At 40.8% G+C, this 25,563-nt stretch overlaps 1 protein-coding gene across 1 annotated transcript in view; it reads right to left on the bottom strand.

Moving 5' to 3' along the window:
• Positions 1-24,657, bottom strand: part of COL9A1 (collagen type IX alpha 1 chain) — a gene marked incomplete at both ends in the record, with an annotated part of 68,411 nt that extends 43,754 nt beyond the window's left edge. Inside the window, 12 exons of the mRNA XM_084261344.1 lie at positions 411-446; positions 1,009-1,062; positions 3,493-3,555; positions 3,684-3,719; positions 4,306-4,380; positions 5,468-5,488; positions 6,197-6,274; positions 14,466-14,862; positions 22,470-22,602; positions 22,743-22,820; positions 24,249-24,322; positions 24,644-24,657. Coding sequence (XP_084117470.1) covers positions 411-446; positions 1,009-1,062; positions 3,493-3,555; positions 3,684-3,719; positions 4,306-4,380; positions 5,468-5,488; positions 6,197-6,274; positions 14,466-14,862; positions 22,470-22,602; positions 22,743-22,820; positions 24,249-24,322; positions 24,644-24,657 — 1,059 coding nt within the window. The remainder of the gene's footprint in view (positions 1-410; positions 447-1,008; positions 1,063-3,492; positions 3,556-3,683; positions 3,720-4,305; positions 4,381-5,467; positions 5,489-6,196; positions 6,275-14,465; positions 14,863-22,469; positions 22,603-22,742; positions 22,821-24,248; positions 24,323-24,643) is intronic.
• Between the last annotated feature and the right edge of the window lie 906 nt (positions 24,658-25,563).

Below are 25,563 nucleotides of genomic sequence, written 5' to 3'. Positions count from 1 at the left end.
CAACAATCCTATTTAAACATGTGGCAAGGAGCTGAAATAGCTACTGTAGACTGCAGACTACGAACTGTAGACTAATTAATGCAAATGAAACACAGATTCTCCTACCTCTATAGCATTTTCATGATGATAACAGAAAGCAATGGTATGCTTCCAAAACTTGTGAGCACATCACACGCTCCTTTCCTTTTACAGCACACAAACTAGACATGTCCTCTCCAGTAATACCAACACACTTTGATATACAGACAAGAAGGTTCCTTAATGTACTACTTTAATATCTTATGAGTTCTTTCAAACCTCAAAAATAGTTTCTGGCTTCTCTTCACTACACTGAATGTTAAGAATCTTTCATATTGATACTTAAGGTCTAAAAAACCTCTTCATATACTAAATGTATTTGTATTACTTACCGGAAGTCCACGGGCACCTGGCAGTCCTGGCTCACCCTTCAGAAGATAAAAATGGGAGTTGTTTTAAGAGGCATTAGCACAACGTTTTGTAAAGAGGGTATCATTTAGCAGTCATATTCTGCAATTATTATTCACTTAATTAACACTATGCTAGTTTCAGTGAGACTTGAGAGAAAGACTTTCTCAATGCTAAAAAGATACAGCCTCAGGCCTCTTTTGCCCACAAAAAAAATAATCCAAACATGCTAGTTGCTCTCACTTCTGATGTATATTTCATTGGTCTGACTGCCGATGAAGTCATGTTTCATTGTTCTGGTTTCCACTGCAAATCACTATCACAAAATTGCTGTGGAAGATGGAAAGAGCCTCACCATTCTGAAGATGCTTAACCTTAATGTCATCAATGTAATAGCACCATTTCTTACTGCTGGCACAGGGAATGGAAGTCGCTTTGTACTACAGGAAAAAGGCCCAGCAGGTCTGTATTTTATAATAGAGGTTTTAATACTGTAAGAAAGGCTGCAGTATCTCTTTAGTTGCACAGAGACAGACACTGTGCTTTAAAAAAGAAAAAAAATCCCGTATAGTTGTGCTTTACCTTCTGCCCTTTTGGTCCTGTGGCTCCACGTGAACCATCAGGTCCTGTGAATCCCTTTGGAAGTAACGTATACAATGTTAATGCAGATGTGGCTTTCTTAATGACAGCAGAAAACATTCTAAAATGTAGACTGAATCTATTAAATGAGATAATTAACTGCAAGAGACTACAATTCAAATGCCTATTTACATGTACAGATGTAACTGCCCAAATTCAAAGTACTAGCTTCTGGTGACAAGCATCAGTGCTTGTGATACCTGTCCTTCAAGAATTATTCCGTTCAATCACAATTAAACTAAACAAATGATCTCAAATTATCTTATTTCCTCTCAGTGGGAGACTAATGAATGTAGTTCATGGCTTGGCTTAAAACCAGTAACTGTCAGTGTTTTCCATTTCAAATAAATCATTAATTGACCAAAATCAACAAAGTTGTCAGGCTGGATTTGAGGTTACTTGTCTATCTGGCCAAAATTAAAAAGCAATCAATCATGATATTATAACTACAAATTCATTTGGAGTTCTTTTGTTTCCAAAATTCTAACCAGTTTATGTGGCTTAGAAATTTCTAGATATACTTAAGAAAAGCATTGCTTTTATGTTTGTCCAGTACTTTGCCTTTGTGGTACTTTCAGCAATTCAGTGTTCACCCAAAGCAACGTTTTCTCTGATAATTTGCTTTCAAAAGCTTACATGACCATTACAGGCAATTTCTGTACAGTATCTTTACTCAGCCTATTAAACCTGACACTGAAACAGTTTGTGAAAGCAAAATGAGATTTAAAAGGCAGAACTGCCTCAGCAATTAAACATGGAAGAAGGTATTTTAAATCTAAAACTCAAAAGTTGAATGCACAGCTGGGAGTACAGTAAGGTCTCATATTTTGTCTTCAAGTAAAAATAAAAAAGATTCACCATTTCAGAACACTGTATTCTAGTATGACTTTCACTCATCCACTGATACTCGGAAATATGCAACTGCAAACAAACATCAGAAGCTGAGCAGAGTTTAAAACATTGTTTCACCTGATGGTGTTATTATGGATTCTGGCAAGGAAAACAAAACCCTGCCTTAAGTGAAAATTGTCAGAGGCAATGATTTTTAAAGATCTGGTTGTGGGTTTCTGACATGTGCAAATGGGTCATGGTCCTGTACTGCTTTCAGGAAAAAATGAAGTGGCATGAGATACCACTCATGGCAAGACGATTTCCTCCTACAGATTTGAAATCTAAACAGTCCATCAGTTTCAGCTCCATGTCCACTAATTTTTTAATTTATTTCTGAAAAGAGATTAATCACTAATAGTACTGTAATCTTAATAAACATTAGGCTTTGTCATTTATGTAATTTGCAACACTATCTACTATACTAGTTCATTGTATATAATCATTATTTTGGATGTTTTAAATTATAAAAGTATTCTACCACATATGTAAATTAAACATAAGTTTGCCTGCCTCCTGGCATAAGATCCCAGTACTAATTTAACAGTCTTGCTTCACTGCAAGAAATGCTTTCAAACACTGCTCTCAAGAGAAACACAAAGATCTTCCCAAAACTCTGTGAAGGTGTTTTTATTGCCATTAACTTACTCAAGAGACACAACCTAACAGGCCATCAACACTAGAAGATGTTGAAACTTTCTTATTCTCTATTATTTTCCGCAGACAAAGGAATATACATTAGCAGGTATGGGCTCTGCAGTGGTTTAAGTCTGGAAGGTTTTTGTCTGGAACAACAGCTATATGGAAATCGCAGGGTTTCCTCAGAAGCTGTGTTAATAATTCATTCTTAAGCTTCAACTTAGTAAAAAAAGATAACTGTTCCCTTTAACATCAGGCCTACAGGGCTGAACGAGATGATTTTTTTGTCTTCCCTTTCCCTCCATTTTCTGGAAGGAGAGGCTAACGAGACCTAAACTGACTAAAAGCAACCCCCAGTCCCTGCTGCACGGAAGAAGCCGGCCCACCCCGCCGACCCGCGGCCGTGACCGTGAGAGAGCAGCGCTGGCCGGCCCCTTGCTAGGTTGGGGAGGAGCGGGCCTCCCTGCTCCTGGCCGGCCCGGGCTCTCGGGAGCCGCCTGTGCCCTCGGCTGCAGCGGATCCTCCTGCGCAGATCTGGGATGGATCCTCCTGTTGTCCTTGCTAACCTCGGCCGTTTCCAAGGCCAAGGGGTACGCCTCCCCGCAGTAGCCCTGCCCTTCAGAGCAGGGTGGCAGCACCCTACAGTCCTTGCACTGTTCCTCACCGGCTGTGCCCGGCTAGGAGAGAAGCGGTTCCCCCCAGCGCCTGCCGCCGGCATTCACTGGCAGCTGTGGGGGAGCCAGAGCCCTCGAAAGGAAGTCATGCTTCTAAAGAAATGGACTAGAACCAACTATTTCTTTTAAATATATTAAAAAACAAACAAACAAAACACCAAAAAAAGCGCCACCAAAATAACCTACAAAGAAGAGGAGGAAATTCCAGAGAATCAAGTGTACTCACATCTGCTCCTGGCTCTCCAGGCAGGCCAGGGGATCCTGGTTTGCCTGCATCCCCATCCGGGCCCTTCGGGATTTAAATGGACAGTTAAGCAAGTTTCAGGGAGGCAAGCAGACACTGCTAGAGGAAGCAGAGATACAACTCAAAAGCGCTCCTCTTGCAGAAACAAATGCAAAGAAGCTGCAGGCACTTACCGGTGGACCAGGAGGACCATTAGGACCTCTCTCCCCCTAATAAGATATGAAAGAGAAGGTATTAGAACTACAGCAACTTTCAATGGTCCCTCATTTAACTAAAAAATAAAACAAAACAAAACAATAGAGACACTAATTTACAATTTATCAGGAATAATCCTGAACTGATTTTATTGTAAGAAATTCATATTAAACCCCCATGATTCCTATTTCACACTAAGAAATAATCACAGAAACCTCTGGCAGGAGTTTGGGGAAAATATATAGTAGCTCCTATCAGGAATAATGCCACAAACCCTTACCATACTTTAGGATGAGTGATACTGCATAATCCCTTTTGAGAAGAGAATTATACCTCCCCCCCCCCATGCCCCATTTAAGGCAAATAATCATAGCATATGATCATGATTACATAGAATAAATAATCCTCTATTTTCCATATCAGAGATAATCTGAAATCCAGCTTTCCCCCCACCCAGCCCTCTGCAGATTACAAAATGCATCGATTCCTACAGGGATCCACAGCCAAACTCAAACACAGGCCAAATGCTGACAGTTAGGACAGTGCAGATACACCTTGAGGCATTTACTATTTCCTAAGAAGGGCATGTGAAACACTTACATCAATGCCATCAATACCAGGAACTCCTGGTGGACCCGGGGGACCCGGGGGGCCTGGTGGACCAGGGAGACCTCTCTGACAAGGAGTAAGAAAAAAGAAAAAAAGAGCAATTAGATCCTGGCAAATTTCTGAAAGCCAGTTTTGGGGGAAACAGCATAATCAATGAGAAGGTGTGTCTATGGGTTGGGTTGGAGGGATCACAGCTGTCCTCACAGCAGAAGTGCAAGGACCTTATACCACTGTAGCTGTTGTGACAACCTGCAATGCTTCTCTCAGGGTAGAGGATAGATGAAGTGTCATCCACCCCCCCACTTTCCAAGCCCTGACACCCTCCTGCACTCCAAGATATTGGCAGGGCTAGGGCAAGGTGGAGGACACTCGACTCCTAACCCAAGGGGATCTTAACACCATATGGCAATGACAGGGTGGCAGAAACAAAAACACACACTGAAATTCAGTACCCTACTTTACTCATTCAGCCAACACAAAGGAGACAGTCTTCTCAAGAGTTCGTGCTAGCGAAGAAAATTTAAACCAACCCTTTCCCTACTCGCTGACAGGCTCAGTGTTTTCCCGTTTCCTCAGGACTACATTAGCATCTACAGAGGCGCTTTCTCAAAGCACGGGGCTCCCAAGAGGGAGGCAGCAGGCGCCACCAGAGTGTGGAAACCGAGAGAAAGGCTTTTACAGGTCTCCCTCCCTATAATGGGGGGCTCTGTTCTCCTCAGAGAGAGCCGCAGCCACGGCCCCACAACGGCACTCTGTGAGGGAAGCTGGCCAGGGCCTTGCTGGGGCCCTGAGCCTGGCCCCTCACTGTCTGCAGCACTGCTGCTCTGGACACCTTTCCTCTCCACACCAGTCTACCCAGTAATAATTCATCCAGTGGTAGTTGCAGATGGAGCTCAAGCCCCACCATATCACCAGGTGTGTGCCTGAAGCCTGCCAGGTAGCACGCCGTAGGCACACACGGCGCCCCTGCCCTGCAGCCACCTGCAGAAGTGCCAGTACTGTGTCAGGGTCAGCTACAGCTACTGCAGAGGATAAAATGGTCAAAACCCCTTCAGCAGGTCGGTGCCAGGGCATGACAGGGCGCGACCTTCAGTCTCTCTTCACCCTCACCCTTTCTCTGGGCACATAGTACCACCCCTTCCCTCACACTTACCTCGATTACCGTCTGGCTTATCTGCGAGGGAGACAAGAAGAGTCAAAGTGAGAATAAACTTACTTGAGCCAGGCAGAGGCAAACAACCTGCAGGAAAAGCCCCAGAGGCAGGAGGCCCCACCGAGCCCGGGCCATGGCGATGGAGAGAGCGGCCTGCAGCTGCTGGGGCAGGCGGCTAAAGGTGAACCCTGCTGCAGCCCCTCAGGGCTGCTGCCTAACGCCTTGGGGAGGGTCGCGGGGATTGGAGGAAAGCTGAAGGCTGGGAAGGGGAGGACTGAATGCCAGCAGCGCCTTAACCCTTTGCCCTGCTGCTATTGCTTTGGGCATCGACCCTCACCTTCTACCTCCCCTCCCTCACCCCGCCCGCCACGGGTTTCCCGCCGTCAGGCTCTCCGGTAAGGGGGCAGCTGCGGGGAGGCGGCTCCGAAAATCCCTCCCGTTTGCAAGGCACGGCTTTGAGAAGTTCCCCACCCGAGCAGCGGGTGAGAGGGGAAAGAAAGTAAGTCACGGAAGGGTTAAAATGAGGCTGCTGCGGCGCTAGGGGGGTCGGATTTCTAAAGGCACGAAATTCCAGGCAGGTATGGTAAAAAGCAGCCGTCTCGGGCCAGAAAAGGAAGGCAGGCAAGGGACTGGGTGGCAGCCGGGCAGGGCAGGCAGGCAAGGGACTGGGTGGCAGCCGGGCAGGGCAGGCAGGCTCTGGGTGGCAGCCGGGCAGGGCAGGGCACTCACCCGGGCCGGCAGCTCGCCGCAGCCTTCGCGCTGGGGTCGCAGGGGGTCGCAGTGAATCACCATCCACTGGATTTCGAACTAGAAAAGGAGATAAAGATCACGTTAATTCGGGTCAGGGGGTCACGCTGGCTGAGAGTGTAATGGGAGAAGCACTGGTCAGCCAACGGCATGGTTTAAAAGGTGGGTATTTAATTGTGTGAGGTACGGGTGTATCAGAGAGCTCAGTCCGGGGGAGAGATCCACCCTGTGTCCTGCCACCTGTGGAGAGCTTTTAAGGAGGGAGCATAAACTTATTGAGGGATTTAAAGAGAAGGCAAGATTCATCATGTGTCATTTTTTTACGTGGTCTTTATAAGTACAGGTGTACTTATAAACACCTGTATAAGTGTACAATAAGTGTATAAGTGTACTTATAAACACCTCCGTCCCTGGAGGTGTTCAAGGCCAGGTTGGATGGGGCCCTGGGCAGCCTTGTGTAGATCCAGGCCTGGAGGTTGGTGGCCCTGCCTGTGGCAGGGGGGTTGGAACTCTATGATCCTTGGGGTCCCTTCCAACCCAGACCATTCTATGATTCTATGATTCTATTTCCTCGTGCTATGTGGTGGTTTTATTGAAGGGCAGGCAAAAAGGTCTTCTCAGGGTGGATAGTTGTGCCTGAGAGGAATGGTAGATCTGAGGACAGAAGCGTGATATGAGTAGTTTAAAAAGCAGGATCATACACACATTGGCAGCAGCCTGCAGCAGGGTAGTAATACACATCAGCGGAATTTCACATCTTCTTTGAACATTTGTATTTAACACTTGGAAATGGCACGGAATTAGGCCAAGCATCTTCTCAGAAACAGTAACTGACACTCACTCTGGTGTGCTATATAGATTGAAAAACATACCCTCTGCTGAAAGCTACTGAATCGCTCAAACATACAGTTTAAGTGCTATTTCTGTTGACATATAATTCATTGCATGGAATTTTGAATACTAGAAATATATGACATTGTGTGTGTATATTGGGTGCAAGTTTTAAAGTCTTGGGTTGTTTTCCCTTCCCATCACACATAGTATCAGCTTGGCTTATGAACCACTAAGAAATGGTTTATCCAGAGATTCCTCAGTTTGGTGATAAAATGCAGAGGCTCCTATTCCTTTCTTTTCATTATGAATGGCTGGGGAATTAGGGGGAAAAGAAGGGTTTGATTGGTTTGTTGGTTTCTTTCTTGTTACAACATAGAGGTTTGGTATGGAAAAGACTCTTACTTGGTTTTTCTGAGAAGCTGAAAATAGAAGTGAGTGTCCAGGGGCTTTCACATATTTCTTTGCTTCTCTGAGTCTTTCTTCTTATTCTATTGAACTAAAGTAACTCCCCACCATCCTTCCCACAATGTATTGTCTTGGTGCTTCCTGGCTGCCTTCTGTGCTCCCTCTGGGATATCTCATCACTCTCTTCAGTCCTGATTCATACCTGATGCAGAAGGCAGACTATTATTCTGAAATGCTTTCCTCTCCTGCCACCCTCTTTACACTCATTTAATTGCATACTGACTGCTACAGTTAATAAATGCTTTCAGTCTCAAGTCTTTCAGACCTCTGCAAGACACCTACATATCTAAAAGTTGCTACTTTTTTTCTTCCTTCTTTCCACTACTACTTCAGTGCTGCCACCCCTGAAATCCTTGCTATCACATCTCTACTGTTCTGTTTGCTTTGCAGTCGTCACAGCTTCCAGAGCTCTGCGACTAGAGCACAAAAGAGGCAGTACCTTCCTTTCTTTTACCTGTTATCTGACACCATCATCTGAGACTCAATTCTCTACCTCCTTTAATGCAATTCTGATTTTAAAACCTTTCCCAGTCCTTAATAATAGATGTTGTAATATACATATAAAAGAACCGAGTGTATACTATAATTCAATGCTACAAGGCAACCATACAATAATAAAAATAAAAGAGTATTTGGAATCTGAGGATAAGGATTCATAAAAAGGGGATCAAATCATACAACCTGTATGATAATTTATTTCATACCATGCAATGAGATCCTGAGTCCTGAGTCTACATTATTCTGAAGCTCGCTTGCAGATGGAAAGAGGTCCATCACTGTCTCTAAAGCAGTTAATCTATTTCTGATTTAAATAATAAACTGTTTACGATTCAAATTAAGATAGGCATGGGTTTAAGTGACAGAATTTCTAGTTTTTCAGTTTGCTATTTAAAATTAAATTTAAATCATGTCAATATTAAAATTGAAAAGTCATCCATTCAGTAGTTAGGAAATACCATAATTAAGATTGCTGAACAAATTTAATCTGTATGTAATCTGCAGTTTTGCACTTCCACACTTCTTTCCTTAGAACACTTCCCTCATTCACAAGACCAAATCAGCAAGTCTGTGGAAATGATTCCTATACTGCAGAAACTCTAAGTTTGGAAGTAAATGGGGCGGAAAGTAGTAAAAGAAAGGAAGAATCTCTTTGTGGAAATGGTAGACAGATGCCACTGAATAAGCCTGATTTGCTTTGTAATTCTTATATAGTGCTGACAAATTCTTCAAATCGAAATGGCCACATTAGAGAGCATTCTGCTTGGGGTGGGGGAAAGGAATTGGATGCCTGAAATGAAGGACTTGGGTACAGGTTATGCAAAAAGGCTGATCAGTAACAACTTTAACAGAAATTAATAGTCTTGAGCTGTGCTTTCAACTTAGAACATGGGACAAAATCTGTAAATACTGAAAAAACTACTTTTAAGACATACCACCAGCAGCCAATATCTGCATCAGCACATTCTGGGATTTTTATGTAGATAATCATTGCTTCTTTTTTGGTTTTTTTGTTTGCTTGTTTGTTTAGTTATTGTTTTAAATGTGTGTCTGTTTTTTGGCTTCTGTACTAAGGTGAAAGAGATTTGAGATGCTAAAATGTTAATTACTGGGTTTGTGTTAGACTTTGATGCATGTCCAAGTGCCAAAATGTGTGTCTTAACAGCATACTACTAGCAAAAGCATATACATTTTTTAAAGTTTGAACCTAGTTTTTCAACTTTGAACATAAATAAAATGAGATACATTTGTTAATGAGATCATACAATGTGATTGCTTGCTGCAGTGAGAACTTGACTCACATAGCCTGGAAATCCTTTCAGTGTCTCATATGTTTTCTTTCAGTGCTCTCCAATGGCCAACTGATTGCTTTGTTTTGTTCAAGATGGGATTTGAGTGGTGAGGTTAAGTAAGGCTTCTTAAACTCTCATGAGTTTAAGACACACTGCAACAAAAAATCTGAATAAATAAAGCAGGCATCCTATGCAGAGAAAATACCTAGCATTATTTACAAATGCTGGACCACAATTCAAATGTAAAAGGAGATGAAATATTTTGAACATGCAGCTTCAATTTGACACTTGTTATTTCAGAGTTGCTTAGTCAGTTAATTAAAAGATAAACTGTAGCTGCTCTGTACATTTTTTTTTGCTTTGAGCTTTTATTACTGTTTTGATGCTTTATAAGGCAAAAAATTGAGATGAAACCTGTCTGATTTTTTTTAATGCTAAAAAACCACATTTATTTTTCAAGATAGTGAAAGGTGTGATAGTAAAAGGCTTCCCATTGATTCAGAAGAGGTGAGACAAGGGCAGAGATGTTCTAGCCTTGCTGTCGAGTTCCCTTTTCCCTCACCAGTATTTCACCACAATCTTGTTGATAAGCTGATTTAAAAGACACCACTATTCTGAAGGTCTTAAGTAGGTGTTCTATTGATATCAATACAAAGTGTTATTAAGGATGAAGTACAGGTGCAAAGTTCTCAGATATTAACATCATTTAAGTTAGGGGTAGACATACATCAAAGTTATTAAAATGTAATCTTTTAAGATTATTTGTGATATCCATTTTGCAAGATTCTTGTAGGATTTCCATTTCATCTTAATTTCTTACTCAGCACAGATATAATTGGATTAGCTATGTCTGTCCACTGTTTTGTCTTCCTAAATTCTGTGGAGATGCCTGGAAATGCCCACAGCTTTTAGGTGAGAGGGGTAAAGGTTGAGTAAGATGTAAATAAGACCTAATACTAGGGTCATATTTTTTACATATAGCATGAGTTACAGGGAAGCATTTCTCAATACTGAAGACTCTTAAGGAAAACCATGATTCCCAGAACATGTTTGTAGGTTCCTTCTGAGAGAACTGGCTCCCTGTGCCCCACTGGGCTAGTGTTCTCTCGAGGGTGATTCAAGGGAAGACATCTCTTCAGGGAAAGTACAGCTCAGCTAAGCAATTTTCATGTGACAGATTTCTACAATACAATGTCAATTACATCTATGTTTGTTCTAAGGGAAGTTTGCTATTGACTCTGTACTTTATGAAGTAAAGTACTTCTTTATGAAGTGACCAAGAATAAGCTACACATATTTAAATGTATCTCATTGTACAGCTGTTTTAAACATGCTTATCCATCTTCCAATATCTCTGAAATGGGTTTTTAGAGCCTCCCTTTTCTTGCATCTTTTTTTCAAAGGCTTAGAACAGTACAGCAAATTCTGGTGTTATTTGACTTTCCATAACAAGGGTTCAGCCTTCTGAATGTGAGATTTCACAGGCTGAAAAATACCTCAGACGTGACTTTTTACAATACGTGGGGAAAATTCTTTTTATGGTGTAAATTCCCCTTCAGCAAACGCTGATAAGCAGCTTCCTCTTAGACATTAAGTCATATAACTGCTCTGCACTAGTTAGCAGCATTAAATGTCAATTAAATAATGACTAAGGATCACTTCTAGCAATGTGTTAAGGGTCTGTTATGAGAAAATTGAAGTACTGCCTCTGAAATCACAGAAACCAAAGCAATTTATATCATCTCACAGCCGTTAATCTTCAAGTGATAAGAAATGAATGCCCTTACCTTTCTATAAGAAACATGATTTAGAGAGTAAGTTTCTTTTCAGTTTTGAAATTATGATATATCTTGTATTGCTTAGAGTTTATAGGGGATTATTTGAATTACTTTTAGATAAAGAGAACTGTTTCTTTTTTATCTTTAAAAAAAAAAAAAGATAAAATGCAGCTGTAAACCTGTATAAAAACTTGCCCTCCATAAAACACTGCAGAAATCCTGGAATAGATCTTTGTAAAGACTCAGAGGCAAGCCCTGGTTTCTAATGGAACTCTATTACTCTCCTAGGTAATCATAGTAACAACTAGCAATAAAGAATCTCTTTTAAAATGACATGTATTACAGCACAGCTATAAGAAGTTGACCTATTCTGCAAGATAAATAGAGCACTCCCAGAATACCGCAAAAAAAGAATAGGAAACACATAATTTACTTCCTTTAAAGGACTAAAAGGAAGTAATACACTTATTAGAAATTAGAATTAAATTAGAAATTGTATCTGGGGCATATTAGATAACCAAAACCGGTGAGATGTTTAAACTGAGTATAGTCAAGCAAGTTACTCAGGTTACTAGGATAAGCTTAGGATATTCCCAAACATAGATTTATTTACTCTCTTTAAAGAGAAACTAAATGCACAGGCTAAAACCGAAACCTGTGCAATATAAAGAGCCATTTAAAAAATATTAGTCCGTTAGTCCATTCTTTGTTGCAGTTTCAGAGAATATGGTATTCCTAAATCTACATTTTTATAATATCAGGTTGGACCACTACCATTGGCAGTTTGGGCTTTATAGCACAGGCCATGAGATTCAGTCTGGTGAGTCCTCTGTCCATTCAACAGAGCTGTCTGAATTAAAGTGTATTTTTAGACATACAAACTCAGTTACAAATTAGAATGTGATGCTTACCTTCTTCCTTCCCTGATAATTTGTTCCAGTGCTTCATTATTCTTTTTGCCAAAAAATGTGCATTATATTCTTGTTGCAAGGCCTACCTTATGTAAAGATTTATTTTATTTTTTTTCATAAAAGCTACCAAATATGAATGAATCCGACTTCTTGCCAAGGTGACCTTAATATCACATCTCTCTCCTTGTTTGCAGGCTGCCATTTCTAATCATTACTCAAACAGGCAACAGGAACCCTCCATGTTTTTGAAGGAATGACTCTGTCTAACTTGAGGGCATGGTTTGCTGTAACACGGTATACTAGATGTTGTAATACATTACAACATTAATACCTATAGCTCCCTGTTCATCTAATCAAAGTATCTTTCCAGAGGAATGCAATATTGGGATAGAATTTTTTGCATCCCAGAAACACGCATGGAATATATAATCTTTTTGTCAACCCATCCACCCATTCATCCACCAGTATCCCTCAGGCAAGTTAGCAAAGCTAGGTATGCAGCTAATTGTTATCAGCTCCAGCTTGTAACTTTTGAATCTTATTTCCAAAGAGTAACTTTTGTTTTCAATAGAATTAATATAACTTTCCAGCTATTGGCACTTCCTAATACACATCTATATCAACATACTAGATAGCCACTTTCAGGCACCTGAAACCCAGTATAAATGATGGTTAAAAGCTTATATCTCACTTTTTTTATTCCAAAGTTGATGCAGAACTTTGGTATAAGGATGTGAAAAATGGCTACAGTAGATGAAGTATCTGATTTGCTTTTGCCTTTCAATTTGTGTTGAAATGAGTACCCTATATATATGGGTATATTACCATTCAGATTATACGTTCCTAACACACTTAAAGAGGATCACTGGGAAAGAAACAGAATATATGGAACTTTGCAATGTTTTCTGCATTTTTTCAACTGCATTTTGAAACTATTTGCTTTTAATCTACAAAATTAATTCAAAAATCACCTTCCTAAAGTCCTAAATGTCATTTAGTGCCATGGTGGGACACAATTGTTACATTATTCAGCATAAAATGCAATATAACTCATTATCTGAAAAAACACGAGCTGAGTTAACACTTCCACACATATCTGAATGGCAAAATGCAGATGTGACAGCTATAAACTTTTTTCAGTCAGAAATTACATGCATGTTACTTTGTGTGTAGTTTCTATTAATCGTTTGTCCCAGAAACTAAATCAGATAATCAAATAATAAAATCCCTGAGGTTTTTCACATTTAGTGAAAGGAGTTGGAAGGGATAAGGGTCATCAAGTCCAACTCACTCAGTGTTTACCATATGGCACCCCCAAAGTTATTTTTTTCATGTTTTGGGTTTGCGTGGCAAGGTTTTGGTAGTGGGTGGGCTACAGGGGGATGGGGAAAAAAACCTCTCCTTGCAAAGTAGTAGCACAAAGAGGATATTTTCAGTATTAAATCCACTAACAGGATATAGAATAAGCATTTCACTGCCTACTCTTGCCATACAGACTAAAGGAGCGCTCTCTGGTGAGTTTGGGCGTCTACTATGGTGCACAAGAAAAGCTACATATCTGACAAAGGGATTCTCAGCAGCCATGGTACGGCGGTGGGATGTCCTGATCTAGCCAGCAGAAGTTATGGCAGAAGTGGCTGGGCTTTATGTCCCAGCTCTGCTGGGCCTTTTGCTTGGATTGGATCTATTCTCTGAATCTACAGTTATCCCTCATAGGGCTTGTAAACAAGAACCTTTTTAAGAGTTCACCCTTTACTTCATGTCAGTCTTTTTCAAAAAGCTCAAGGTAATTAAAGAGGAAAAGTGGCTGCCAACACAATTGTACCAGGTAGCACAATGATTGGAGTAGTATCCCGAGGTGTAAGGTACTTGTGATAATCTCAGATTCAGTGCTGAGATTTAAAAGCTGCTCTCTTACTTCCCATGTGAACATCAGAGTAGATCAAAAAGGACCTCTGTCAGTCTCCCTTACAGGAGATACTCCCTTTGCATGAGTGATTTAAAGTATTTATTCTGTGAGAGGCACATTGGATTATCTCTAGCTGTTGATCAGTGCATGCATGTGAGACTGCGGTGCCATCTCTTGCTCAATGAATGTTTTGCTCTTTTTGGTGGGAAGTACAACCTACAAATCCGTGTCCTGGGTCTTGTAGAACAAACTCCACAGAGGAGACAAGCAGTGGAACATCCAACTGATACTTCTATACAGAGCAGGATTTGATGACAGAAGTGGGAATGTCTGAGAAATTTCACTGTTGAAACTCAGACATAACCTGGGTTGTCTCTTACCTCTCATAGTATATATATGTGCAAACATTATAAAGCAAAACTAGTACTTACCTGCCAAGGAGTTGTTATTTTTCTGCCATTCCTGCTTTCAGGAAACATTTGAAGACACATTCCACAAAAAAAAAACTAAGTATAAAGATTCTATAAAACACTTTTTGCAGTAATAAAAGCTTTTGGAACTTACCGGAACTGAAATTTGAGGATTGTTTTTAAGTTTTCCAAGCACAGCAAAGCCATCCACGCTGATTTTCCCTTTTGGTTTTATGTTTAAGGTTTCTATTTTAATACAGTCAATAAAAAGTGTGACGCTGTTTGCTTCCACACTTATCATAAGCTTGTGCCATTGGGAGTCAAACAAGAAAGGCAAATGCAAAAATGATGCTGTATGAAGACTTCCATCTGCTCCTTTATAAGAAAACTCAACACTTTTCATTTGACCATTAAGATTCACTCCAACTTGTTCTTTTCCTGAAGAATCCTGAATCTGCCAAATAGTCCAGTATTTCTGAAGTGTGGCTCCAGTCATCCGAAAAGTAGTTAGAAAGGAATATTCATCAGGCAGTCCGTTGGAATATATTGCACTGTGTAGGATCAAAATGTGGTATATTTGTTATGTATTTGTTCTGAAAAACCCCGGCTATCACCAAGGAGCAGTGAGAAACAGTTACTCAAGTGGAACCATGTTTCAACCATGCTTTTATTAGTGCTATTTTGCATGCAGAGTCCCCAAATGGGATGTCCTTTTGAGTCATTAGTGTTGCTAATGGCAAAAGGGACAAGTTCAGAAAGGGGGGCTCTTCCAGCATGTACAATATTGATGATAACCCTTTTTAAGAATAATGGATGGAGCAACAACAGGCTCCACGTATCCTACAATTATTCTATTTCCTACTGTTACACATACAAAATCAGTCAACATAATGTGACTTTGTAATTGGCCAGGTAGATAGTGCAGATCTGATTTGAAGTCTTTTGCAAATGTATGTTCTTGTTCAGCGTGGCAATAACCATTTTGTTAATGTATCAGCGGTCACGGCAGCAGAAATCATTCAGCGAATCCTGAGCTGACAAATATACACATAGTAAGACTGTTGTATGTATATGGAGACATGCAGAGCTGTTTTGTCACCAGAATTCATTAGAATAACTTCTCAGGAGAGTAGGTATTTTGAACAAAGATTGTTCTGGAGTGGCAGATCAACCCTATCTCAGTAGGAGTGGCAGATCAACCCTATCTAAGAAGGAATTTAGCCAGGATTAGTGAACCTCAGGCTTTTGGCTAAAGGAGGGGTTGGGGGTGGGGGCAGAATAAGGGTGAAAAAAGACAACAAATTAGCTCTTATTCTGCACACTTGATGACTAATGATTTAGTAAGAAAGTTTCTCCAGTGTAGTTGCTGTTAAAAGTGTCCAAGGCTGTAGTGCAATTAACATTCCAGCAGGCGACGGCACAGCCTCAGCAAGATTTCAGTGAGGACCAGGACAAGCCTGGCAGCAGCAGCAGCTCCACCTTTATTGGACTGCTGGGGTTTCTCCTCCTTCACCACGAGCATTTATGTACACCTGAAAGCTGGTGTATGAGCTAGGGGAATGTTTAGCTGGGAGATTATTTCATGGCATAAAGTGTGGAGATCTGCAAAGGTGGGAGAGTGGGTTCCTGGACAATATCTTTAAACTGCCTGTGGTTTGCTATGACTTGTGTTGCTGTTGATTTGCAGATACAGTAGTCTGTCCCAGCTGGCTTTATTGGATAGGATTTGATCTAACTTGTGTTCACTTACTGTTTTGTCTCAGTTTGTACCTTACAATTTTAAATGCAAATGTCAATGCCTGGACCTTTCCTCATCTTCTGAGCACTTTCCACTGTATGCTACTGTCCCCTATCCTTTTGTTTAGGCTTCTAGATCACACAGTATATATTTTTTCCTGGTTCAGGAACATACTCCCTCTCCCTATCCAGACACATATTAGACTCTTCCTAAGCTTCTGATCCAGTTCAGCACATCTTTTATGGCCATCAGTGTCCTTCCTCCATAACATCTCTTAAACAAGTATTTCAATGTCCTCTGCTGCTAAAACCTTAGCTCATCTGAGGCATTTATCTCTTCCTTTGCTGAATCCCAGTGTTTGTTCTCACATAAAAGCTGGTTTTCCCACTATCCTACTAAAGGTGGTACTTTCTTAACTAGCCTCTGTGTGACATTCCACTTTCTCTCTGTCAAGTTCAGTGGCTGTAGGGAAATGACACGTTGAGCTTTGCAGCTGAAGGAGGCATTGCTAATCCCAGATCCTTGGAGTAGAGGTTTTCATTCTTCCTCTGCACTGATAAGTTTTTCTGTCATGGCAATACTGGCTAAAAGATCACACACATTCTCACCCCACCTCAGCTGACATAATTATACTGGGGAAAAGAACAACCAACCAACCAAAATAGTAATTATAGTTATACTTTCCGATTAGGACATTGTTTCTTAGTAAAAAGGATTCTTTGCACCATATTTGGCTACAGTGTTAGTCCTTTACAAGCCATCATATGGGTCCTTCTTCCCTTTCAGAAATTCAAATAGTAAGAAAGTACATGAACTTTTTCAAGTGTATACAGAGAAGAAAAAATATGTAAGAATTTCTGACATTTAGAAAACTAAATTATAAGAAATTTGTGTAAAACAGTAAAGACAAAAAGTCAGTACACAAACCTGGACTTAGAGTTGCACTTAAAAGAACCCCAAACCTTCTAATAACCAATCAGATGAGCTGCTGCCTTTAGACAACAGTATCAGAAATGTGAGTCAACATAACTAAGTAGTGCATGACCCATCACAAGATAGGTACTCTGAGGGGGACTGTTACCATGTAAGATATACCTATAACTCTATATACCTATGACTCTAAAGATAAAGCAGAGACAGGTTCTCATCTCAGAAACTCCAAAAGTAACAAAAAGCAATTCCATATGCTTTAGTGGTAACAGTGTATTTTTTCCTGTGATCTTTACACAGGCAATAACCCTACTGAAGCCAGCAGCTTAAAATACTAAGCATTTGGAAGCCATGGCAAATTTATCAGGATATTAAAATAAACAATTGTAGGAGACCTGTTCTTCCATCTCACTGCAAAGTGAAGTGTGCTGGATTCTGTAAGCTTCTTCAACAGCTGGTAACTATATAAGCACCTAAATTATTTCCATAAAATATTTTAACATACATGTTTACAATTCTACTAGTTTACGGAAGTCAAGCAATTTTAACCTTAGAATCAGACAGATGAGCAAAGGAAGAATTAATATGCAAAATTATTTCAAGTATGCAGGCCAAATTAAGTCCTGAACTATTTCCTACCCACTTAAAATTGCCATGTATATAAGCCATTAGAGCATTTTTAAATTTCTTTTTTGTATCTTGTTTATGACATAGCAGTCTAGTCCTGTGTTCCTTGTGTATTTGGTATTAACTGCTCTAAGTGTGAAATGAGTGCAAGATCAGACCAATATTTTATCAAATATTTGAGGTTTTGCTTAATTTTTTTAATATAGTTTGAGAGCAGCGGGGGGGGGGGGGGGGGGGGAGTTGAAACTTTGTAATGAATTTATGGGAACTTCTGAAACATAGAACCCCTAACCCTAACCCAACCTTGAGTGCTTACCAACAGGATTTCTTTAAGATTTCAAGGCTAAGTCCTACAAGGCGTCAATGTATCAGAGAGAAGTCATCCGGCTTGGTGGCGGAAGCCCTGAACAGTCTCACTGACTTGAGGAGTCATCAAGAGCAGCTAAGTATTTAAGAGGATAACTATGTATTGATTTGAATACCACAAAATAACTGCTTATTTTATTAAACCTGTTTCTTTAAGAGTTAATTTCCTAGGTGAGCTCCATTGCCAACTTAGATAGTTTACTCCTTTTTAAATTAAGATTTTAGCAATGTTAGTACAATCCACTAGAGGTAGCTGTAGAAATTCCTCTGACCATCCTCACAATAATGCAGTATCATACACCCAGGGGTGTGGGTTCCTTTGCTGAAGCTGGAGACAGTTGTGTCTGCACCTCCTGAAGTCTGCTAGATTCACAGCTGACCTGGCAGGCAGTATGTGGCAGCCATCAAAGAAGCAATAACAATAAAAACTAGCTAAGCACTTTTAAAAGCAACTGTCCTAAGTCATTATCCAAAAGTCATTTGCTAGGACTCATTACCCTCAGCTGGGCTCTGTTCTTCAGAAACATCCAGTTCTGAACTAATTATTTCTCTTGTGAGCTAATTAGCTTTTTAGCCGCATTTTGTCTTTTCCATTACGGTGTCATCATCAATACCAGTGGAGCGGTACTATCTAAGATATCTTTCTTGTAATGCAAAAGGAAAAGCACCTGAAGAACTTTTGGTGCCTGGATGTAGAAAAGCCAGACCTTCAGGCATACGCATTTGAGGCACATGCATTACTTCATGCATTATTCACAAAGGAAAAAAAAAATCAAAACAAAAACCCCAGGAATTCAGCCTATCCAATTCTCCAGATGTTCCAAGCTTACTGATAAAGTTTTATAAATTTCTTATTTTCATTTTATAATTTATTATAATGTATTTGTCATGTCACCTGTGAAAGGGGTCTGTAGCACACCACTACCCCAAATACAAACACTGTTCAAAAGGCAGCTTCAACTTTTGCGTTGCTGTGCTTTCTACTGAGATGAGGGTGCAAGAAAAGAGGTATCATTTCTGGATTCGTAGGCTACCTTCATGCTGCTAAATCCAGTATGCCCAGGACTGTTGTCTGAAAACCAAGTTCAGCTGGCATGAAGAAGTTTATACCTGCTTAATTCCAAAATGTGCTATATACAAGCTGCTTATTGGGAATGGTTCATGGCCTATGCTAACTGCCAAGCTGTGCCCAGGAATTGTTTAAAGAGTGCTAATTAGTCTGGACCCAAATCATGCCAAGGTCTTGTTTAATATTTTAATAGTATAGATGATTGAGTGTGAATGCCTTGGAATGTTTTCTGGTATCAAGGATCCAAGGGCCTTATGATGTGACAGCTGCATTTGTGAAGTCAAAGGATTAGGATTTCATACAGCACATAAAGATAGCTGGCCCTCTTCCCCCACACAAAAAAAAAAAAAAAAACCTCATGAACATATTCCTTTGTGTGAATAATATTTTTTAAAGCTTGCAATTAAAAATCAGCACAATTATTATCTGAATTACCAGCATTAATTTTTACTTAGTAACTGGTGGACACCTACAACAGGTACATAGATTAAACTGAAAAATGGCAGGTTCACTATGTCAGAGATAATAGGTGTGAGTCACGGTAGTTTTAAAGGTTCTAATTACATGAACAATGCCAAGTGGATTTTTCAGCAGATTTTATGCTAGAAGAAGCAGTGGCCAATGGGTATTTAGGTGGATGATGGGAGAAGCTGAAGTCAAGGCTGATGTGCAACTCTTTCTGTTCATTCTGGGATGTACTTCTGGGTATACCTTGGCAAGTATGCTAAGCAGCAAGACCAAGCTACAGTTTAGTAGTATTTTAAGGAAGCTATGCGAGCATTTCAAAGCATAAACTGTTGCTACAGCAAAGACTAGATAAATATGCTCAGCCATGCCCATCTAATTGAGCTTTAATTCCGATTCCATAAACACTCTAACATATGCTTGTCTGTGTTAGTATAATGATCATATGTTTGTCTAAACAATTATTTTACTATTTCTGATAAATACTAACTGAACAGTGACAGGCAGGCCCTCTGTGCTGACAGTGTAATTGGCTTGCCTGCCATTTCTACGTGTGTGCTCACCTCCCCATTCCTTCCTCAAAAGCCTGTAATGCCTTGTGCTGGGGAACGGCCTTGGTTAGGGTGACCCCTCTCTATTTCGTAAGGCAAGAGAAGACAACGTCCATGGCTGTTGGGTTACCAGGTGCTAATATGGCTGCGTGAGAGGAGATCTCTGCAGTGGAGCAGGCACAGAGCTTGCTGTTGCCTGATGTGTTTATTGAGGGCCCCTGCCCAGTGCCCCTTTAGCCCTTGTGCCTTTATGTGTGTGTCGGCCACCCAGCCCGGAAAACTGCTGTGTGTTTTTGGCAAGCCCACTCTAGTTCTGCCTCCTCCATCTCTTGGCAAAGCAGGAGCTCGCAGCGGTACAGGCATGAAACTGGGTAATTATACCCTTTGTATCCGTCCCCGGCAACTGCTACTGCGGCCCCCGCCACCCCCCGCGCCCCCGCTCACCCGAGGCCGGCGCGGCCGGCTGCAGGGCGGTATTTCAGCACCAAGGGCGCGGACAGCTCCGCGACGGGGTGCCTGGGGCAGGGGGCGGCTCGGGCGGCCCTTCCTCCCTTCCCCTTCCCTCCCCTCCCTGCTGCAACCGCGGGATGCGGGTGCTGCCCCCCGGTATCCCGGCAAATGTTTACATTATCCACGTGTGAATGAAGGACAGCGGGGTGTGGCCGGAGGGAAATGCCACAGGGGTTCAGTTCAGGGGTGCTGCGATGCCTGGGCAATGGAAAGCCAGAGCTACGCCGGTGCCACTGAAGATGCTCGGCCCTGCTTGAGGTGCTCTGCATAACCTGACAGCTCTTGCAATACTTCTCAGGTAATTCATCCTCACAAATTCAAACCATCTACCCACCTACCATGCCACGTTATAATGATTATGTGGAGAGTTCTGGGTTTGGTTTGGTTTTTTTTAAATAAGAAAAAACATTATTGGAAACAGCCTAAAGTGTTGTCAGCTTCAGCTGTTAGCTGCCAACTTCAATCCCTCCGGGTCAGCTTACTGAGAGGGGCACGCTGTAAAATAACACTGGGGGAAAGCAGCAAGGTCAGTTTCAGTGGCAGAGAAGCCACACACTGGGATAATGAACTCAGCTTAAGTGCAGGTGACTTTTAAGTTGTACACAGGGCCAAATTTCAGACATGCCATGAGACATCATTGGGGTGTAACAGCACAGCATTGATTGCAAGGACCAGTCGGTGTTCTGAATGTTGTACCATATCCAGCCAACAAGCCCTGTGGCAGTAGTCAGCTCAGATGCCATGGTGTATTAATGCAGCTGGTATAGGCTTGATCAGGTATAACTTGTATATATTGAACATATATCTCACTAGAGCCACCTATACCAACAAAATTTCTTAAAAAATGAAAATATTACAGACTGTTTCTGAGCTAAGAAACATGAGTTGGAAATCTGAGAATCTCCAATTTTTAGTGAAATGAAGATCCCATTTACTGTCAGTGGTGGGATTCACATTAATGCACTGGCAGCTTTGGTTTGCCATTGGAATGGAAAGTAGCCATGATCCAAATATAACCAACCAGTTAAGCTGTAAACTAGATTAACCTGGTGGCCAAAAAGGTAGAAGTCAGGGAGGGCTGCAGCAAGCAAATGTTGCCAGTGATAGCTAAAGCATGACAGAGAAACTTTGCACTCCTATTATTCTTAGCTGAAACAGTAGTGCAATTAAAAGTATTGCCAGTTAATTGCTAAGTAGAGTCATTCTTAATTGTGTAAGATGCTTGACCAGAATCTAGACTTTCTTAGGTTTGGCAAAGACATCTCTACCCTGCTGTACTCCTTGTTTCTTCACTGGCAACAAGTCTGGCCTGTAGAGCACAAACACAATCAGATTCCTAAATCTAGCCTCCTATTGCAAATTGCTCGTGACATGCTACATAATAATTTTCATCTTTTGTAGATTAAGTAACCATAAATCAGTCAGAAACACTCATGTCAAAAAAAAAAAAAAAATCCCACCAACCTTACCATATAACCAATCAGCTTTTATCCTGCCATGTCTCTGCAATCCTTACATGATCAGAATGATCCCTCTGTGTCAACGCTTTGAGAAAACTTTCCCTGCTCTCCTACTGTTATCTTTTCTTTGCCTTCCTGTCTCTTTTCAAGTCATCAAGAACTTCTGGCTTCACTTCCTAGAGGTTAATCCCTTTTACTATTCGCAAATCTTGAGGGACCCTGAGCAATATCACTGGCAGGGGAAAGTGGAAGTCCCTGACATCCATGTTGAAGAATAAATCTGGTCTGGTTCTGGCAATGAAAAAAAATTAAAAGTTGAACTCCTCTTTCCCCCTCCAAAAATTTTGCAAATGAGGTGATCTAGCTGGGGAAAAGATCTATCCCTTAAAAGATAATATTGGAAAATATGTATATTTTAAAGTCAAGCAAGAAAAGGCATTACCTGGTTGGGATCCTGAAGTCTACATTGGGTCCCAATCTATAAGCTACTTGTAGAGAAGTGGAACCCACTACTCTCTGGATAATTCCTTGGGAAGCAGCTTTTTCTATTTGGAACTGAGAAATCAGGTCAAAGCCTACAAGAAAAAATATACATGTCCAGAATGTAACTTTCATTTTAATTTAATTAGAGAATTGTGCAGTCACAGAGCTGAATATAACCTGGTAACATTTCTGAACAACAGCTTTTTCCTGCAAAACTCAGGGTACTACTTGCCTGGTAAGTCATCTTGGCCAATCCTGATTGTGGGGCAGAGATCAGTTCTGTGACTGGCACCCAGAATGGCTGGTAGTCCTGTACAAAAGGGTGAATTTTATTAGCCATGTGTCTGCACATTGCCTCAGACCACCATATAAAACTAAGTAATGCAACTGTAAGAATATTCTGAATTAAATAGCGCTATTAATAATATTAATAGTAAGTATATAATCATAAATTTAAACTACTCAGTCAAATCAGAGGTGTAAGAAAAGAAGCATCTGCTTCTAGAGAGTTTCAAATTTAAAATTAATTCTTGACTGGTTAATTGGGGTTTTTTTTAGCTTTTAAATGAGAGTGTTGTAATAATTCCTCCCTTGCAGAGAAATGGTTGCAGCACAAGAAGGGCTGCTGTGTAAGGAGGTTTTGGTTTGGAACTTTTGGTGGTTTAAGCAAACTTTGAAGAAAAAAAAAAAAAAAAAGCCCGTTACCTAAATCAACAGTCTCCGTAGTCCCAAGGAAACTTAAACAAACCTCATGCTAACTAAATAGGCTGTTGAGAAATCGTTGGCATCTCTTCCACCCTCTCTGGTATTCCAGGTGTTCCCACTTTCCTCTGTGCCCCATTTGATCAGAGAATGATCATTCATGAAATAATGAGTAGGGGGAAAGAAGAACTTACAGACTTTTTTCATTGACCCAGAGAAGAATGTACAAGAAATCTGTTTGAGGAAACCAAATTTTTAAAACTATTTTTTCATAATATTATATATAAAAAAAAACTTGTAATGAGGATAAAATCCTACTAGATTCCCCTAATTTGAGGAAGGAAAAATAAACATTTATTCAAAGAGTTTTAGAGTCATGTACAAATCCAGTAGCAGGTCAATCTGGAAAACATTAGTAGAGTCTGGAAGGGAAAGAACGAAGTGTGCAAGTTGGAAAAAGATGTATTTCTAACCTACAGAGAGCCTCTTGTGTGCTGCAAAGGCTCAACCATAAATGTGGGTTTCCTTCTGACAACATAAACTTAAAGGAAACATTCAGCTTGACATGTTACACCTTAGAAACAGTCTCATTCTATATTATTTGATGAGCCACATGGCTGACATCCAGCCATTTACATTTTATGCTCAGCAAATAAAGTCAAACCAGTTTGTTGCCACACATAGCAGAAGAGTATCTAAGTAGAAGCACTGAAAGATGGGGGGAGGTTTGTGTCCGATACCCACCAAGTATATCCAGATTTTAATCCTTATCTTAAAAATATATCTAATAGGAAGTTTTAAACAACACATGCAGCTATTGCTTTCCCCCGTCTTTCTCCTATGTGTCCGTCCATCCATCCATCCATCCATCCATCCATCCATCCATCCATCCATCCATCCACCCACGCACATAGCCATTTCTCCCTTTCTGTGATTGCTAGCCAGAGAGGATTTTACTTTTGAATCAGCTCAGAATAATTATTTTGACAGTCAAAATTACAGAAAGATGAAATGCAGATAAAGTCTGTCTCCTTACTTGATTGTTGCTGGATGGTGGCTGAGATGAACGACCACAGAAAACTACACACGTAAAAGGAAGCTGTAATTTTCCTGTAAACAGAAAGAAAACTCCACTATGAATGTATAGTTTCTGACATATTCTGTTACTGGCTTTCTCCTCAGAGCCGTGCATATTAAATGTATAAAACCCCAAGTTAAAGATTTACTAACAGATCTGACAAGACAATTTCTGTACATGAGAACTTTTTGTCTTTGCCTGATAATAAAACATGTCAATAAAGCTCTTTCTATTGCCATTTCTTTCATATAGTGCTGTCATAAAACCAAACAACGGCAGCAGCTGGCAAGGACAGCTTTAACTGTTCTAATCTCTTATTTACAGATTTCTCTAAATCCCACTTGTTCTCTTACCAGTTGCTTTTCATCTTCACTGCTGGCGTTCTTCGCTTCTCTCATGTGAATACGTGGTGCATATAGTCACACTCCCTGCTTCCCTCTCATTAGTCCCGTTGAAGAGAGCGGCAGTGGGTGCAGACAGCTCCTCCTGCCCCACGCAGGACCCAGCAGGGAAGGAGGTGCAGGCTGCTGGGTCTGTTTTAATCTTCTGAAGGGAAGGAGGTGGAGGCTGGACAGACATCTGTGTCCTGGCAGGCTCTGAGGGCGGATCTCTGGAGCCAGTCGAATATAAAGAAGCCAAAATAGCAAAGAAAAGGCTGCTGCTTGTGCCAGCATCAGGGCAGGGAGGTGTGAGTTCAGCAATGCCAGTCACTGAATGGTGGGTCTGCTCTTCCAACAGGCAGATGAAAAAATAATACGTATGGGTGGGGGATGAGGAAGCTGGTGGCCCTGACGTGGTCTTAAGACTATAAACCTTGAGAACAAGGGAACCCCAGTCCTATAAAGACAGCATTTCCATTTCTTACTGATTTACTCATCAGGTGGCCTTGGGAGAAACCTAGCAGGTGATGTCCCAGTTGATTCTTCTGAATAAGACCGACTATATGAGAGGCTTTTCTTTGCTTAAACTCAAACCTTTTCAAGGAATGTACATAAGCATTACAAAGCACACTCCTGTTCTTTTGCTGTAATTGGTAAAGCACTCACTTTCCATGGACTGTTACACATTTGGACACACAAAGAGATTTATTCATATTTGTTCATATGGATGTAAAAAGAGAGACTAAAATCTGTATGGATGAAAAGACCAAGGAAAAGAGGTGAACAGCCAGAAGGTCTCGATAGTTACCACAGTCAAAATTCATGCATGTGTGGAAAGGAATGCTAGGTTGTGCTAAGGCACCACATTTGTAAGGTTTCATCTTCTCTAGATT

This window comes from Gallinula chloropus, assembly GCF_964237585.1.
Source record: "Gallinula chloropus genome assembly, chromosome: 3".
NCBI lineage: Eukaryota > Metazoa > Chordata > Aves > Gruiformes > Rallidae > Gallinula > Gallinula chloropus.
The sequence above is the reverse complement of the archived record's forward strand: the minus strand, read 5'-3'. Positions and strand labels throughout refer to the sequence as shown.